Source organism: Mytilus californianus, unplaced genomic scaffold, assembly GCF_021869535.1.
Source record: "Mytilus californianus isolate M0D057914Y unplaced genomic scaffold, xbMytCali1.0.p SCAF_5, whole genome shotgun sequence".
Classification (NCBI taxonomy): Eukaryota; Metazoa; Mollusca; class Bivalvia; order Mytilida; family Mytilidae; genus Mytilus; species Mytilus californianus.
In genome coordinates this window covers 86,493,284-86,513,100 of record NW_026262701.1, presented here as the reverse complement: position 1 = coordinate 86,513,100, position 19,817 = coordinate 86,493,284, and the positions used below count along the sequence as shown (strand labels likewise).

Here is a 19,817-nt window from a genome sequence, read left to right as displayed (position 1 = left end):
ATGCTTCAATCCAGTTGTATTACTCATTTGTGAACTCTGAATCTACAGAAAAGAAGATTATCTCAGACAATATGTGCAAAATGTGTTGTATATATGATCCTCGTCTAACGCCCTGTTTGGATCAAGTTAAATGTGAGGAGCTTGGAACATAAAAGTTGAAGTCCATTATAAAGACCTCACTAAATTTGTATAAAAAGCACTTAACAATGTCTTTTGTACCTGTTTTATGTCACATAATATCTTTCTTTTCTTCTGTAGGATAGCAAGTGGTTCAAATATAAGCCTGTTGAGACTAAAATTGCATGCATGTTTTTCACTAAAAAGTGAAAAATCTTTGTATCAGACCATACTGTCTGCATAAAAAGTTGAATGCAAGAGTCTTTTTGTGCTCAGATTTATTGTATCATGTCACCTGAGTATAGAAATGATAGAAAGGACACAAAATTTTATTTCCTATAGCTTCAATATGCATTTTTAAATGTAAATATGTGATACGGCCTAAATTGACCCTAAATTATTTTCAGTCTTACTTGGCCTAAGACCCTTTTAAACTAATGTGATATGTTATTTGTAAGTTTTCTTTCAATTTAAAGTACATTAAATACATATGTAAGGATTATTTATAACCAAAAAGCTTTACAAATTTAAAATTGCTGGAAAATATTACATCTTTATGTAAGGCCCCCCTTCATTGGAAATCCTCCGTTTTTAGCCACAGGCTCATATAAATTTGACTTTTCAATAATTATGATAAGTCTGATAAATCAAATGAGTACTCTATTGCTTTTAATACATAATATATTATATATTAAGGCATTTCAAAAGTATTTTTTTGCAATATTTTAATTTTTTAAGCCCCAAATGTTGATAGTTGAAAATTTTCAATTTTAACGTCTAAAATTAACACGCAAAGTTGAATATAGAATTAGTCATATTGTCTATAATATATATCCTATTGCCATGAAACTTTGTAAGCAGTCTTATAATTTAATAAGCTTTGGTCATACCAAGTTTCATTAAGATTGGTCAACTTTTTCCACCCTATTAGGTCCGAGTACACAGTTATCGTCCTTTGATTTTCGTTGTCCACGAATATAGTCCCTAGTGTGGACAGTGTGTTACTTGTCGATTTTTTTTATACCCCTTCCAAATTTATTTCTCCATGTTTTATGACTCAAATAGTAAGTAGGGGGTGAAATGACACTGTAAAAAAAATTGGGTCATGAATTTTAAAGTAAAGTAGTGATTTGGTCCAGCTGAAAAATGTTAAAAATTAGCACTTCGGAAGCTGTCAAAAGATTTGAAGACCCCCTTAACATGAAATTGTCCATATTTTGAGTTAGAGCCGATGAAGTTTTCTATAATTTTGATATAATTTGTCCCAAAAGTAGTACAACACACTGTAAAAATATTATTGAGAAAGCGCAGGTGGGATTTTTTTAATTTTCATTTATTGTCTAAAAGAAATGCACTACGAAATAACTGTGTACTCGGACCAGTAGCAATTGTTTTATTTGTCTTAATGAATTGTTCAAAAGGAAGAGGTAAATCACTGAAGCATATTTTGATTCGCTTAGTTTAATCGGAAGTGGATCAAGGAACTATTAAAAAGGGGTGTGGTTACATGTCAGTTAGGGGAGGAGGAAGGAGCCAAACAATTTATTATACCAAATACTAATATTTAAGATATGAATAAGGAGATAATTAGTTAAAAGTCAGTGGGTCAGCAACCTAACATAAATGATTGACACGCATAGACATCTATTGACTACTTGCGATATTGAAAATTAAAAATCTATAGGAAATATCGTTTGCTTGAATTCAGAAATTCAATTAAGTGCCTGCTAAACTTCAATGATCGACGTTGGACCAAGAGGCAAAACTGAATTACTTCTATAGAGTATTTGACTCTGGAAAAGTATTTTTTTTTTCTTTCCACTTTTAGAATCATGGCTTCTAAAACTGTTTTGGTGTTAAGCAAAGAAATTCATCTTGTTTGACCATCCAAATGCATCGTTGTCATTCTTAACTTATCTGCATGATAGTAACCATTTCCGAATGTGAGCGTTTGAATAGTGAGATCATGTTCCTGAAAATGAATTAGCGCTGTTGGACGTGTGTTATATATTTTAAAAATACCTTGATAAGATAGTTTAAACTCTTCAGGCAACACAATGATGTGATAAGATCCGAGTATAAACCCTGCTTTGTACTGAACCGACACACTAAGCCTGATTCTTATCGTTCTTTTTCACAAGGAAACAGTCCACAGGTAGACATGCCTATGCAAATTATTCTGATTCCGAGTCGACCAGCCTATACTCTTACTCCAAAATGTCTAGCGGAGAAGCAGGTAAGACGTATTTCCAAGTCTTTGAATATACGCGGGCGGGGTTCGAACCCACAACTTCCCGCACTCGAGGGGAGCACGTTACAACAAACCACGAGGCGGTCACTTAAGAAGATAGAATTAGAATAAATTTTGTAAACCATGTGTTACCATTTGTTTTATTACTACATATAATGACCTTAATATCAACTAAAAAAAAATGAAATATTTTAAAAGCATGTTTCGATTACTGCCTTGAAAAAATTCTTGATCCGCCCCTGTTGATCCTTTCAAGCATTTGACAAAAACAAAATAAGGAAAGGGATGGTACTTTAAATTACTTCTGTTTTCTGAACGTTTACTTCAAATTATTTTACCAAACATTCATTCTATAAAATGACAAACTAAGAGTAATCTCAGTGATAAATAAATATCATTGAAACCAGTCGTGATATAATACAACTCTTGGAAACTTGAATTTAAAAACATATAGGTTTATAATTCAAATTCAAATGTTTATTGTCATATAAACTTCAAACAATAAGTTTGTGACAAATACAAAATAAGTATATATACAATATGACTGAAATTCACATATACATACACAATCATTTACAGCAAATAGTCCAAAGTCCCATGTCCGCAGTTCTAATGACTTTTTAATATAGGACCCCAATTTATTTATTTGCGATGGTGTTGATTGAGCATAAAAATCACCTTTTCTTCATTAGACAAATCTTGAACAGAAAAGTTTCTTTCCAAATTATCAAAAAATGTGTTTCTCAGCTCCCTACTTAATTCACAATCTAACAAAAAATGTTTTTCATCTTCTAGTATTGATCATTAGGTGGTATCTCTATGCTATCTAGGAATATTAGAATGTCTTCCTTTTTCGATATTCAAATTATGGCCTCTAATTCTTAGTTTTGTTATTAATTTTCTATATGTGTAGAGTTTGGTGTTCTTAAATAGTCTTAAAAATATATTTTATTTAAGGTTCTTATATAAATAAAGTAATGAAGTTTAGTTTTTTCAGCATTTTTATGAATCAAATTTTCAAAGTAGTTTTTAGAACTTGTTTTTATATAACCTTTAAATGGATCATTTATTTTTAGGTCTGAAGTAGTCATGATCTTGTATGATTTGTGTAATATCTGATCTTAAATAATTAAGTTCACATAGGAATATTTTTGTACATAGGTAAACCATATAGTGATTACTTAAATCTACGGACGCACCCATAATAATATCTTTGAAACAATTATTCTATAAGAACTATTGTACAAAATAAATACATTCAGTTTCATGTATCAATCCCATGTTAACCATATTAGTTTAGCGTTACCAGAAATGCGCGTGCATTATGGGTACTTAAATGACACAAGTTTACCTGCTCGTTATCATGATATTCATGATTTTTACTGATATATCCCTCGAGGTAATCCGAGTAAAAATTACAATCAAGGGTAACATTTAAATTATGTCAACGCCGAAACATTGGTTTCTGGGCCAGGATGGTACCCTTTGGGTCTAACAACAAAATGTCTATCAAAGCAATTAATCTTAAGTATTCAATTAAATTTAGAGGATGGTTGATCAAACACTAATTGCTGTCTGCATCGAGATCCAAAGCTTTTATAAGTCGTGCATGCAACCATAATTGTACATTGTCCTCAAAAGATATATTTTGCACTAATGGTATAAGTGTTTAGAAACAAATCAGACTCCAAACGGGAAATGTTACTATTAATAAAAACACATGAACATGACGGTGAACAGACTGGGAAATTTGATGACTTGAATCACTTTGAATATGCCTTAATGTAGCGCACCCCCTAATTTATAAATGTTGACTTGCATTTAACACTCCGTATACCAATCATCAACAGGAACGTATTGGTTAGATATGCCAACTACAAGGATTGTCTAAAGTTGTGAAAGCCGCATATTTTCGTGAAATGCATGCACTGTAAATTTATCTTTTAATAAGAAATTTTTCGCATCGGTATATATCAGAAGTCCATTACTAGTCTAGTAATGGAATTCTGTATTTATTTAATATCTTAGTTCAAAAGTAAAATAACAAAAATACCGAACTCCAAGGAATATTCGAAACGAAAAGTCCCTTATCAAATGGCAAAATCAAAAGCTCAAACACATCAAAGGAATGGAAAACAACGTTCATGTTCCTGACTTGGTACAAGCATTTCCTTATCTAGAAAATGGTGGATTAAACCTGCTTTTATAGTTAGCTAATTCTCTCACTGGTATGACAGTCGCAATTCCATTATATATTGACAACAAAGTGTGAACGAAACAATTAACAGACATAATAGGAAAAAATGTAAAAAATAGGGGAACAGCAGTCAACATTGTGTTTTAATCTTAATCACTATAAAAACAAACAAATATGTCGACAAAGAAAAACAAAACGGCATATATAGACAAAGCACATAAGCAGCTAGAGACTCTAAAGAGCCTGTGTCGCTCACCTTGGTATATGTGCATATTAAACAAAGAACACTCTCCAACATTGTAGACGAGAATATAATTCATGACAAAAATCTGTTTTGTTGATCTTGTATTTCTGATCGTTTAGTTTATTTAATTTCTCTCTATCTTCTTTAGTTATGTTCAAAACACAAAAGAGGGAGAAAAAAAATCCTCATTTAAGGGCAATAACTCCTATAAAGTCTAGTTCTTTGCGTCAAGCAAATCTTGAGACAGAATGGTAATTTATATGTAAATATTTTGATTAAATACAGAAAAATAAGTGATCTATTGGTTTATTTAGACTGTTTTTAGAAATACGAATTATTTGTTGTTGTTCGATCTAATTTTTCAACTTAGCTTTATAAGAGGAGATAACTCTTATAGTAAACATTTTATAAAGGAATATTAGTGAAATTTTTATTTTTTCTATCTTGTAGCAAAAACATGTTCTGTGACACCCTTTTTTTAAATTCTAAAAGCATATTATAAAAAAAGTAAAACAAAAATACCGAGCTCCAAGGTAAATTCCAAAAGGGAAGCCCATAAAAACTGACTGACAAAATCAAACGTTATAAATTAACGGAACGAGTGAAAAACAACTGTCATAAACCTTTCTTCTCATATTTTATTTCAAAAGATCTATCGCTTAGATTTCTTTCTATTCACAAAACAGCGCAATTTTGCACGACTTGTAGTTAAAAAAAATAGCACGGTCACTCATACTTTTTATTATGTAAAAAAAAAAAAAACATGGTAAAATCTACATTTTTGCAAAGTATAAGAAAATTCTATCAGAGGAAAAGTATAGTGATGATCCACCTTAAGCATGTTTAGCCTGTATCAATCTTACTATAAGCATTTCATGGGTACATAGAGAGAATTATTTAAGCAGGGGTGCATACAAAAAAAATCGCTATTCTGCTGTAATGCTACTAACACAGGCGCAAATAGACGACTATGAGAGATCACGTATATATCTTTGTATTGAAGATAAACAACACGTTTATCACTTCAGAAAAATGCTTTTTTTAGCCCAGCTCCAAAAGATCTTAAATCGTGACTTTTGAGAGATTATCGCTATGAAGTAGCACCAATCCTTTCTATTAAACTACGCAAAGTACATTTCAAGTTTAGTTTATAAGTATTTCAATAGAGTAATTATAACATTCAGATGTAACCATTGATTTTTACAATCGTATTAAAAATGCATATCCTGTGTCCACGTTTTACTTCAAAGCCTTTCATTATGAATGCATGTTGATTTGTAATACCTAGATATAGCCTTATGGGAGTATACGGTAACCCCCTCCCCCTATAAAAAATATTTATACTTTGACAGATTATCTAATTTTTGGGGTAAGAATTATACAGGAAAGGGCACTAGTATTTGATTAGAAAGAAAACTAACTATAGGCTCTCAAGAGCCTGTGTCGCTCACCTGTATCTACTGTGGTTTTGGAAATCATGTATAATAAGGTTAAAATCATAATAAATAGTATTAGATACTCTAATAATGATTGAGGCCAAGTTTGGATTAATTTGGCCCAGTAGTTAAATTAAAAGCAGAAGATTTTTGAAAAAAGTTTACAAAAATTACCAAAAATTGCAGAAATGACTTTAAAGGACAATAACTCAATAAGATGTCAATTGACGATTTTGATCGTGTTGACTTATTTGTAGGTCTTACTTTGCTGAACATTATTGCTGTTTACAGTTTATCTCTATCTAAAATAATATTCAAAATAACCAAAAACTGCAAAATTTCCTTAAAATTACCAATACAGGACAGCAACCCAACGACGGGTTGTCTGATTTGTCTGAAAATTGAATGGGCAGATAGATCTAAACCTGATGAACATTTTAACCCAGTCAGATTTGCTCTTAATGCTTTAGTTTCAGAGATATAAGCCAAAAACTGTATTTTACCCCTATGTTCTATTCTTAGCCATGTTGGCCATGTTGGTTGGAAAGCGGGGTCATCGGACATTTAACTAGATACCCTAATGATGATTGTGGCCAAGTTTGGTAAAATTTGTATCAGTAGTTTCAGAGAAGAAGATTTTTGTAAAAGATTACAAAAAATTAAGAAAAGTTGTTAAAAATTTATTTAAAGGGCAATAACTCCTTAAGGGATCATTTGACATTTTTTGTCGTTTTGACTTATTCGTAGATCTTACTTTGAAGAACATTATTGCTGTTTACAGTTTATCTCTATCTATAATAATATTCAAGATAATAACCAGAAACTGCAAAATTTCCTTGAAATTACCAATTCAGGGGCAGCAACCCAACAACCGGTTGTCTGATTCGTCTGAAAATTTCAGTACAAATAGAACTTAACCTGATGAACATTTTAATCCCGTTAAGATTTGCTCTTAATGCTTTATTTTCAGAGATAAAAGCAAAAAACTGCATTTTACCCTTATGTTCTATTTTTAGCCATGTCGGCCATGTTGGTTGGCAGGCTAGGTCTTTCGAAAACATTATATTTGAAGAAATTTTCTTTTTGTAAAATGTGGTACAATTAAAGAGACATCCATACACTTAAACACAAGTTATTGTCTGAAAACTAGAAAAATGCTTGTTTTAGACCCTTTTTGGCCCTTAATTCCTGAACGGTTTGGGCAATTACCCCAAAATGAATCCCAACCTTCTACTTGTGGTATTGAACCTTATGGTACAATTTCAGAGAAATCAAAATACTTATACACAAGTAATTGTCCTGAAACTAGAAAAATGCTTGTTTTTGGCCCCTAATTCCTAAACAGTTGGAACCATCACCCCCAAAAACAATCCCAACCTTCCTTTTGTGGTATTGAACCTTTAGGTTAAATTTCATAGAGATCCATACACTTAAACTTATTGTCCGGAAACCAAATGTCTTCGGATGACGACGACGCCGACGCCGCCGACGACAACGACGTAGTAGCAATATACGACTGAAAATTTTTTTGCGGTCGTATAAAAAAGCTAGAGGTTCCAATGAGTCTTACTCGTTTGTCTGGCTATAAATAGGTCACATTGATATTTACGCAAAACATCTATTAAATTAAACAAAAGTTTACAGTCCCCTCCGTCCTCTTAATTCAAAGGGCATAATTAAGCGGCAATCATGTCCAAGATGTATCCAGATGTCGATATCGTCGATATCGACAATGTCGACACGATATCGAATCGATATCGCCGGATTTTTGCTTAAACATCCATGACAAACCTAGACATACCAGATGTCGATATGTCGGAGGCAGGGTAACAGTTGTTTTTATAAAGACTGATATGTCGGATGTTACAATGCACATTGCGATGGAGTTTACAGAACACTTAAACTTATTTGGAGTAAAACTTGAGGAGTATAGGAACGCTAAGGAGAATATAGAAAATATTTTGTGCCCTTCAAAGAAACAGAAAACAGTTTAAATTGAAAGTTTAGAGGGTAGAGATCTAATAACAAACATAATCATTTGTAAATGAATTTGTATTTATATTTTAATCACTATATGTGTTCAAAATATATGAATACTATACACAAAATAAAACTATTTGATTGAAAAACAGAAAATGTGAATATGTTACTAAATAGATTATTTAATCCATTATGAAAAAAAATGTTTTAGAAAAGAAATAATACAAGTATTACTTTCCTTAGAATGTTTATTGAAAAAAGTAAAGGACAGTTCTTTTAATTATAATAGAGATTAAAACAGAAAAGAGCCATTAGCCTGAGAAACATCAATTATTAGTTGTAATGGCTTTGAACTAGCTTTCAGTAACTGCTACTACTTTCAGATCTGTACCTTATTTCTTTTGTGTTTTTAAAGGTGTTGATATGCTTGGTATTGATTTGATGAGTTAGCCCTTTTTAATTGATCGTATATATGTCGTACTGCAACACCACTGACCCCCTATCACCCTTTTTAAGGAAAAAAAGGGGGTGGGCGCCTGCAAACATAATTTACCCCCCCCCCCCCGCCCACTCCCCCCACCCCGCGCCTTCTGTATGTGCCTGTACCAAGTCAGGAGTCTGTTATTTAGGGATTGTTGTTTGTTTATGTTTTTGTTTTAAACATAAATTAGGCCGTTTGTTTTCACGCTCGAATTGTTTTACATTTGTTATTTCTGAGCTTTTATAGTCTACTATGAGGTATGGGTTTTGCTCAGTGTTAAAGGCCGTACGGTGACCTATAATTGTTAACTTCTATGTCATTTGGTCTCGGGAAGAGAGATCCAGGCAAAATCTACACTTGCATAAAATGTTCGAAAAGTAGGCATATTAAGAGGAAAAAAATATGACGAGAAATTTTTAACATAAACATATGAACTAGGCGAAACAAAAATTCTGATTTTGAATCAATATTGTTGAAATTGCCACTTGTTTGAAATGAATACAAAGTTATGAATAAAAACAACCCATTACAAGGGAAAATTGAAAATTGAAATGTCGATATCGACTCTAGTTTAAGATGAATACAACGTAAAATCTATACAAAGTAAAGAATGGATGCTACACATTACAAGGCAATTGTAAATGTTGATATCGAATCGATATCGTCGATATCGACGACATCGACAACATAATCAAGGAATAATTCGACACCTGTTTAAAATGTATTTAAAGTACAGAATTAATGTTTCACATTACGAGGGAAGATTTACATATCGATATCGTTGATATCGTCGATATCGACACTAGTTTAAGATGCATACAACGTATAAGATTCAAAGAAACAAATGACGAGGGAAAATGGAATGTCGATATCGTCGATATAATTGATATCGACACCTACAGATGAATCAGGACAACTTACTGTTATTCACGAAGAAGATAAATGGGGATTTATAATAATTACCTGAACATCGATATCGATACGATATCGTCGATATCGTTGATATCCACACATACAGATGAACCAGGGCAACTGATGAAGTAGATGAATGGGGTATATAGTGATCAAGTTAATATCGATATCGATGACGATATCGTCGATATCGTAACTACATCGTGTCTTGGACATACCTCTCATTTCTGCTATGTACATTTTGTCAAAAAATAATTTCTAAGATAAAACTAAAAAAAAAAACAACGCTAAAATGTCAATAAAAGCAGTAACCCTATCATATAGTTGTATCATCAATTTTTTGGTAGAAAAGGTGGTAGAAAATCAGAACTTGTTGTCTTGTCAGATTTTCTCTATCAGTTACAGTTGTCATGATATTATACAATAACTTGCATTTTAATCTGCATTTACCCTGAGACTATGTCCCAGATTTACCCTTATGCTGTATGTTAGAAAAAGTGGCCAGGTTGATTTGAATGTTATCGGACATAAGTTATAGAGTGGACTCCCTCAGAATGATGTAGGTTATTATATAAAGTTTGGTTCGTATATTGACCCAGCGGTTTTAGAGATTTAAAAACAATGCGCAGGACCATCGACGGACGCAAAGTGGTGACAAATGCTCACACTGGTCCAATGAGCCAGGTGAAAATGATGACTGGTTCAAAGTATGGAATTGAAAAGAAAGCGCACTTAAAGATTAAAATTCCAAATTATGGGACAAGAACGGGTCATTTTATAGTAATGGGTTCATGATATAATGAGCGAAGAACGTTTTAGAGTTTTATTACCTGTATTTACCTGAGTTTACCTGTCAAAAAAATGCGCGCAAATGTAATCAAAAGCTGTGCGCAAATGTAATGGTAATGCGCGCAAATGTAATGGTAATGCGCGCAAACGTAATGCACCGCAAAGAACAACATCATAATGACGATATCGGAAAATTAAACTAAAAAATAAAGTGGATGCAAACAAATGAAATGACCGTTATTCTGTGAAGTGATGACACACCGTTGATATTCTAAATCAAGATTCACAATATCTTATGACTTATGAAATCAAAAGACAGTGAAAAGCATACTTTACAAATTGTTTTCGAAATAATCAATTGGATGGAATGAAACTCGTATAAGTTTTGTATTAGAAAACAGTTAATTCATATCGTCCCGATCAAATGTGTATGCCGATTTCTGCATTGGTAATTTTAAAAAGGTTCTAGATATCTGAAAAAAAATCAAAGTTTCATAAAAATCTCAGTAATGCAAAGAATAAAGCTCTCGTTGAGACAAGATAGACATCAGTTTATATAACTGAAACATCGTGATATGTTCTATAGAAGCTCAGGCCCCTAATGTATTGACTTCCATGCTGCCAATTGATACATTTTTTTACCTTTCCACAAGCCAGGTGCAACTGTATTTGATCCTGTGAGAAGAAACACTAAATACACACATCAAATGTATTCAATTATAACAATTCAATAAGCAGTTAACCAATTAATTTTAGACACTTAGTTACTTATGGGAAGTTTATATATACTTCCAGTGAATGTGTGTGGACTCTTGAAATTGTTACATGATATGGTATTATTTACTTTTACATCAGAAGGTTGAGGTGTAGGACATATACTTAACCTTAGTACAGAAATTCTAATTATGTTGACTCAATATGTATCACTGTAAAACAGTAACGATTAATTGCCGAACCTTTGCTTTAATCAGTAAGATAATCTTCTATATTTCATCAAAAGTTTTAATTGCCAATTCATTGTAGTCCCAGATTTCTCCGATGTCCAATGGCCTCTTTGGGGAAAGGAAAGTCGGACTATTGTCAGTGGTTCAACAGGGATTTACACTATGCATCTAAAAAACTGTATGCTTCAAATGTTATATATACGTTTTTTTTTTTATCTCAATTGAACTTTTATATTTTTCATGTCAGGGCCTTTTATAGCAGACTATACGGTATGGGTTTTTCTCATTGTTGAAGGCCGTACGGTTGCCTATAATTGCTTACATCCGCTTTATTTGAACTTTGGTGGATAGTTGTCTCATTGGCAATCATACCACATCTCCTTATTTTTATATTTGGCTTTCAATATGGTTGAAAAATTATGTATCTTGGTATCTGTAGTAATAACAGCCAATAACCTTCCAATGATAAAGGCTTGTTTTTAAAATTTGCAATATTTTTTTTATTAGTGGTAAAATACATGTAAACTGTCATTCAATTTGGAGACAGATGATTAGTACTATGCACTATGTTGCACTAAAACTTCAAAGGACATGAAACAAGTGCAACTAGTTTAAAAGGTTGTCCAGATCATTATCTTTTAATTTTTTATGAATAAAAGATATCTGAGAACACTATAACACATATGTTTAAGTAGTCTCAGGAGATATTTTGTCAATATGAGATCCCCCAATTATAACAAATTAAACCATGGGTTACTGTGGTAGTGTTTTTTTTAATTGAGGCTAAAATGTTACAATTTTGATAATTAATTAAAAACTGCACATGTGACAACATTGAAATTGTGGTTTACATATAATTGGGGTTCCTGTTGCTGAATCTTTAGTTTTCTGTGTACTGTATTGTTGTTAGTTTTTTCATTTTTTTTTGCCATGATGTTGGTTTCTCTATGACTTACGATTATTGATTGTCTTTGATATCTTCTGTCTCTCTTTTTCATAAAATGACAAAATTGTCAAGTTTTGACATTTACTTGTGATTATAAAGAAACTCAAGCTGTAAGATTCATTTAAATATCTTATTAGAGAGGTGTGATTCATTCATTTAGATGGTGTGGTCAATTATCTTCTTGGTCTTTATTTCCAAAATATAAATAAATCAGACTCAAATGGCCAGGTTGCACAGATTGTTTCTTAAATAGAGAAAAATAGTCTGTAATGAACATTAAAAAATATATGGCATTTTTGACTAATTTTCAAGTTTTTGCCTATTATCTCGAAAAGTATAAAAGATTGATAGAAACTATAAACAGAAAAATTACTAGCAATACGAGATCTACTAAAATGCCAGCATGACCAAAATAAAATGCTCCGCTGGGGCGCAGCTTGATACGACCGCAGAGGTTGAACCCTGAACAGTTGGGGCAAGTATGGACACAACATTCAAGCTTGATACAGCACTGAATTTGGATTGTAATTAAATATTTGACACAGCATAGGTTTCTGACACAGAATGAATGTGATCTAAGAACTTAAAAACTTTTTATTTACCTATTCAAACCATATCATTATTATTTGCTTTTGTATATAAATCAGAAATAATCAATTTAAAATGGAAAATTTTAAAGAAAAATAAAAATGAAAAAAAAATCCCCCCACCAAATTTTTTGAACCCCCTTATGATTCATCACCCCCAAACTCAATCCCAGCCTTCCCTTTTTGGTATGGTACCTTGCAGTACAATTTCAGAGAGATCCATACACTTGAACACAAGTTATTGTCTGGAAACTAGAAAAATGCTTGTTTTTTTGCCCCTTTTTGGCCCCAAATTCCTAAAAGTTTAGGGCAATTACCCCCAAACTCAAACCCAGCTTTCCCTTTGTGATATGGAACCTTGTAGTGCAATTTCATAAAGATCCATACACTTACACACAAGTTATTATCCTGAAACTAGAAAAATGCTTGTTTTTTTGCCCCTTTATGGCTCCTAATTCCTAAAATTTTGAGGCAATTACCCCCAAAATCAATCCTAGCCTTCCCTTTGTGGTATGGTACCTTGCAGTACAATTTCAGAGAGATCCATACACTTGAACACAAGTTATTGTCTGGAAACTAGAAAAATGCTTATTTTTGGCCCCTTATTCTTAAACGTTTTGGGCAATTACCCCCAAACTCAATTCCAGCTTTTCCTTTGTGATATGGAACCTTGTAGTACAATTTCATAAAGATCCATACACTTACACACAAGTTATCGCATGAAATTAGAAAAATGCTTGTTTTTTTCCCCTTTTTGGCCCCTAATTCCTAAAATTTGGAGACAATTACCCCCAAAATCAATCCCAGGATTCCCTTTGTGATATGGAACCTTGTGGTACAATGTCAGAGAGATCCATACACTTACACACAAGTTATTGTCATGAAACTAGAAAAATGCTTGTTTTTTGCCCCTTTTTGGCCCCTAATTCCTAAAATTTGGAGGTAATTACCCCCAAAATCAATCCCAGCCTTCCCTTTGTGATATGGAACCTTGTGGTACAATGTCAGAGAGATCCATACACTAACACACAAGATATGTCTGAAAGTTACAAAAATGCTTATTTTTGGCCCCTAATTCCTTAACTGTTGGTACCATAACCCCCAAAATCAATCCCCACCTTCCTTTTGTGGTATTGAACCTTATGGTTAAATTTCATAGAGATCCATTCACTTAAACCAAAGTTAGAGTGGGAAAACCAATGTGTCTTCGGACAAGGACGACGACGCCAACGTCATACCAATATACGAACGCAAAATTTTTTTGCAGTCGTATAAAAACATTGGATGGTATAAAAATAAGTTCACAATTTCAAGTTATGCGTTTAGTTATGCGTAAGTTTTGTTCATTTCTATTCAGTTGTGTTGGTGGAATTGCACATTAGAGATGATTTTCCATTTCAAAAACTCCAAATGGACCATGGGGAAACCTCAGAAATTAAAATAATTGAAAACTTGAAATAGGATATGCACATGTTCTAGTTATTTTTTGTTCGTTTGTTATTGCCAATTTCGGTGGTGTAGATGTTGCTGGTTAGAGGAGATCAAATGGCCAACATTGAAACTGTTATTAAAAATGTTATTAAATGGAAGTGTGGATTAACAAAAGTGTGATGAAAACGGAGACATGACAAGTTGTACAGTAGATAACCATCTCAATGTACAGACTCTGCTACCCTGGTGGTCAATAATAACACATGAAAAAAACTTTAACTTTTATTTATGTACAAATATAAATTGGACGGGATTTTATTTATCTAAATCTCATAATTAATGCTTATAAATACAATGAGTACGACAACAGAATAATGATAACAAGTTATAACAATCTTTAAATAAAATATAACTTTAAAATAAAATTTAGTTAGAATAAAAGATCTTAGTCATATAAGTGAGTCACAGGAGATCACAAAGAACAGGTCAGAGTTTTATAAAAGTATTTTAAGTCATGCCCAATAACTTGCAACAATTCAGTCACAAGATTTTGTCAAATGCAGGCCAGAAGTATATGTATATTAAATAATATCTCTTTTTCATAAAAAAAAAATATATGACTTGTACAATTTATCATACCTTGAGACAAATTGTACCAATTTATTTACTTGAGACAAATTTAACCAACTAAAACATGTGAATTTCACACACTTTTATATTCAAAATTAAAAAAAAATCACCTAAAATTTATAAAATAAAAAAAAAGTAGTAATGTGAAGAGTATAAAATGTTGAGGTATTTTGCAGAAGTGTTGAGTGAAGCAAGTTTTAACAAATAGAAAAACAATGTATATCACTACTTGGTGATGTGATTTGTGAACAAGTTTTGATTCAAACTAACAGCCTACATTTTTCTCATGTTTTCTGTAAATGTGGAAAAAAATGTTCAAAAATGATCTCAATCACCTAGTAAGAGCTTTAAATTTCTTTCTTCATGCAGCTCAGCTCATACGTTCTATTCATTCATTCATTTGTTACATTTATAAATATAACCACTAGAAAAGATTAATAACTTTTAATATAATGAGCAAATATCTTGTTACATAAAGAGGGAATTAAAGAAATAAGGATGTCAGTTAAGACACTGATGTAAAATTGTGAAATATATTTAACATTTTTTCTTGATTCAATGTAAAATAAAAGTGAATGTATGTGTTCATGTGAAAAGCTCTATCAACCTTTCAAAATTTGACATTACTGAGCATACACGTAGTCAGGAAGGTGTGAGTTGTTCTGACGAACCCCCCTCTGAAAGCAAATAAATATACTATTAAAGTCAAGATTCCAATTCGGGTTTGACTATCAAAGTCAGAGCGTCATGACTCCAAATACCTCTCTCATAGAAATCCTGGCTACAGGCCTGCTGAGGGCAATATAATTATATTGTTTTACAAAAACTTCTTAATTTTGATTCCATGATGGTGTACATGCATATATTTTTTTTATTCTATAAAAACATATTCAATGTTTTCATTAAAATGAATGTGGTAAATGAATAACGAATAACTCAAATACATTGCAAAATTCAAACTAACAAAAATTGTCACATTTAATATCAGTACACCACAACATAAGTAGTCAAAGCTGCATAGATTTATGTTAACAATCATTTTCACAAACAACTAAATAGTCATTGTTACAAATATATTCATATTAACTGACCACTAGGAGGAGATATTGACTTGACCAATACAGAAACTGATGTTATAAATGTAACATGAAAAAATTTAATCAATTAACACTTTATAAATTTGGTGCGTCCGAAACAACTTCTATTAGCATTTCACAGACTATTACTCATTTTTTTAGGACTGTAATGTTTTTGTCTTCAATGTTAATTTTGACTTCTGTTGGTCATTTATATCTGAAGAAGCAAAGTAAAAGCAAGTGATGGAAAATTACATCTTTATAATGTGTGCATATAGGAAAGGATGTGTTGTGTGTCTATTACAAGTATCTATCAAATTGATAGTAAATTTGTTTTTCACAGATTGGACCAAATGTTAGGAAATTATTGAAAATGAACAAAATGAGCTTATATATAAAATGTGTGTGAAAGAATGGGTAAAATAAAACCTTAAAAAATCTCTCTATATATATATGATGCTTTTTATAAAAAAATAGAATTTTCTCTTGTGTGCTTCCCACATTATGGTTTTCTCTTATCATTCTTCACAGTCGTCTTACAGTCTATTGTGAATGTTTTTAAAGTATGAGAAGTAAAATGCCTTTTTCATGGTCCAACTGATCTTCATATGCATTCAAGATATGACAGAATTCTTCACACTGTGTATCTCAGGTCTTCAATATCAACTTGAACAATGAAAAAATCTTTATGAAAACTAAATTTACTACAAATAGTATTCTACCAACTGCTCAAATTGGCAAGTAAAATACTTTGTTTATATTCTAATTACACTATTATATATATACTTTTCATTTCATAATATAAGTATAAATTGAATGTACAAATAGGTTGCATAGAAAAATATGTTCATTCAGTAATCAAAATAAATAATTAAATTTTTACAATAAATATTGTCTTAAGTAGCACTCCTTAGACTAAATATCCAATCTCTTAAAAATATATCAATAGCCTGATGATCTTGTTTGTTCATTACATTAACATTTCATTTGATGAGAATGAACAAAATTCATAATCAGAAGTACAAATGTATTATGATTACTAGATTTGATGATCTGGTTGTCATTTTTCTGATTTTGATTTGACATAAGTTTGTTTTTATCAATTCAGACAATGCAATCCTGTTTTATTTAAGTTCTCACAAATGGCAAGGCTGACTACAATAGTTGTGATCAGAAATGTCTAAGTCTGATTTCATTGTTTTGATCCAGTTCCAGGCGGACATTTTCCTGTACAGAAGGTCGTCGTTGTGGTGTTGACGTTGACAACAAAGCCTCTGTTAACCTTCCTCCATCATGTCTATATCCCTCACCAAAACTTTGTCTAGTTTAAGGTCAAGGTCAAAACAAAAGAATAACGTGTTTGCTACAGACTTTCATATTGCAGGTCTTAATCTTGTTACATTCACTAAATGTAATCTTCAGAATTAAATTTTTAGAATATGTAATTTTTAATGACCTTTCAAATCTATATGATAATCTGTAGCAAAAAAACAAAAAAATGTGAAAAAGCAGGAATATGTGAAACTTACCATGCTTACCTTTCTTGGGATTATTTTCCCCTCTTGGCAGCTTCCATCGATTTATTTTTAATGTTGAACTCAGCAACTATTTACCTTCCTCATTTAAAGTAACCATACCTGCCAACTTTTCAAAATCTCCATTGGGGATTTTAAGGGCAAGATGACCTAATGCTCCTCTTATATTGTCATAAGTGCTTTTAATCCACTTCTATATTGTTTGGATAAGTATGTATGTGCTTAAATACCCTTTTTACTCATTTGAATGCCTGTTTTGAGGTGTATAATGAAGGTTTTATAAAATTCAGGTCAACAATTCTCATGGGAGATATCGGGAAAGTTGTCTGAGTTATGTCAAAATGAAATAGCCCTGAATTTTACTTTCTTAATCATATAAAAACAGGATGTATGAATTTCAAATGCATAAATTACGCCAAAATGTAAGCCCTTCATTTTTACTTTCCATGCTCCCTAAGTTTTGTAATTCCTAAAAAGTAACTTATATGCAATGAAGAGTCCTAACGATAGGCACAGTTAACATAGCACAACTAGACTATAGTTTTAATTAGTATTAAAATAAAGATGTATTTTAAGAAAGCATCAATTAAGATCACTTCCAGGAAGAAATTTTGTTTTTCTTTTTATCCTTTAAATAATATTTACAAATATCAATATAGTTACATCTGATAACTGCTTTTAACATGAAAGGTTTTATAACCTGGCTAACCTGAAAGGGGTAGGAAAAGTTATTGGGAATGACATTATATGTAATACTATCTTATCTCTATGAAGAAAGAAAGAATGAAACATGCAAGATGAAAGACAAAGCTACAATGCTATCAATGTAGGAACCAAGTTGTATTTGAATGAAAACTTTGAATATATGACATTTTTCTGGGTTTTTTTTATCTTTGCCGTTTTTCTGGATAAAATTTGTTGATACTAAAAGTATGCTTCTTCTTGCAATAATATTCTACATTGATAGCATTAGTGTTAGTACAAGAAAATAATATTACTGGTTAACAGTCTAAAGATAAAGTCATAAATTAGTAAACTAGCTGTAACTGTCTATATCTCGAGATCACAAACACTGAACTAGCTGTCTTTAAATGATTCCATTTCAATTTCAATGAAAGTCCACTAAATTTTACTGCGGGAATTAAATTTTCCAACCTTTTTTATGATGAAAAGTGCTGTTTTTTTTATTTTCTTTATTTTAGCAAGGAGTGCTGTAACATGAGACTTCATGAGCTAGTCACTAAATTAAGGCTATAATGACATTACAAGTAAATGTCACAAACACACAAGATCTGTACAAAACAATGAAATCAGCTTCCACAATTATATACTTGCTGCCACACCAATCACACATCAAGCATGTTGATAATGCCACACCAATCACAAATCAAACATGTTGATATAGCCACACCAATCACAAATCAAGCATGTTGATACCAACTCCAATTAGAAGTGGTAGAATTCTGTATAAAAAACACTTACACTGCTTTACAGTTAATAAATCAATATCTGATTCCAGTTAAATTCTAAGCATTTTGAATACCTCTTTTAAAAAACATATGTCAAAAGGTCATCTTAATTGTTATCAAAGACCTAAGTATGAGCTCTGTAGTACTATTCCTTAAAACGATCTTGAAAAAGTTATCATCAATACTAACTTTTCCTTGAAATATATCAGTTTATCACAAATAATAGTGTGATCATTAAATTTGTATTTGATTTCCTTGAAATTTTACACTTTAATACAAATAACAGTGTAAGATCATTAACTTTTTTTTTTATTTCGTTGAAATATTAGTTTATTACCAGTAATAGTAAGATTGTCAACTCTGTATTTGATGTTATGTTATCTCAAGACAAAACTTTGATGCATTTTTTTTTTAAATAAGTAAAGAAATAGTACGACAATGTATTCAGTACAAAATAAGTTATCTAAGCACCATTCACCACTTGATTGTTTAGTAGCTCAACACCAAGCAACAAAGATGTAGCACTAATACATTTTTTTAATCTCTAAAAAATCTACATTTAGTAATGATTTCTATGTTAAAATTTTACTGTCTGTAAAAATGAATTGTCTTCAACAAAAAATATAGCCAGTCAGCTTAACCTTCAGAAATGAACATATTCATTATAATGGTACACTTTTTTTTCATTTTTGTTTCTGAAAAATATGAATTTTAATAATATTTGTTGAAGTATGCTTCACACTACCAATACCATTTTTACAGACAGCAGTACAAAACTAAAGCACCATAATA

The 19,817-nt window shown here is 31.5% G+C and overlaps 1 protein-coding gene across 1 annotated transcript in view; it reads right to left on the bottom strand.

Moving 5' to 3' along the window:
* Positions 1-14,584: 14,584 nt before the first annotated feature.
* The window catches only part of LOC127701656 (centrosomal protein of 164 kDa-like), a 59,298-nt gene continuing 54,065 nt past the window's right edge, over positions 14,585-19,817 (bottom strand). The window contains exon 34 of the mRNA XM_052205645.1: positions 14,585-17,342. Within this exon, the coding sequence (XP_052061605.1) occupies positions 17,192-17,342 (151 nt within the window). The 3' untranslated portion in view covers positions 14,585-17,191. The remainder of the gene's footprint in view (positions 17,343-19,817) is intronic.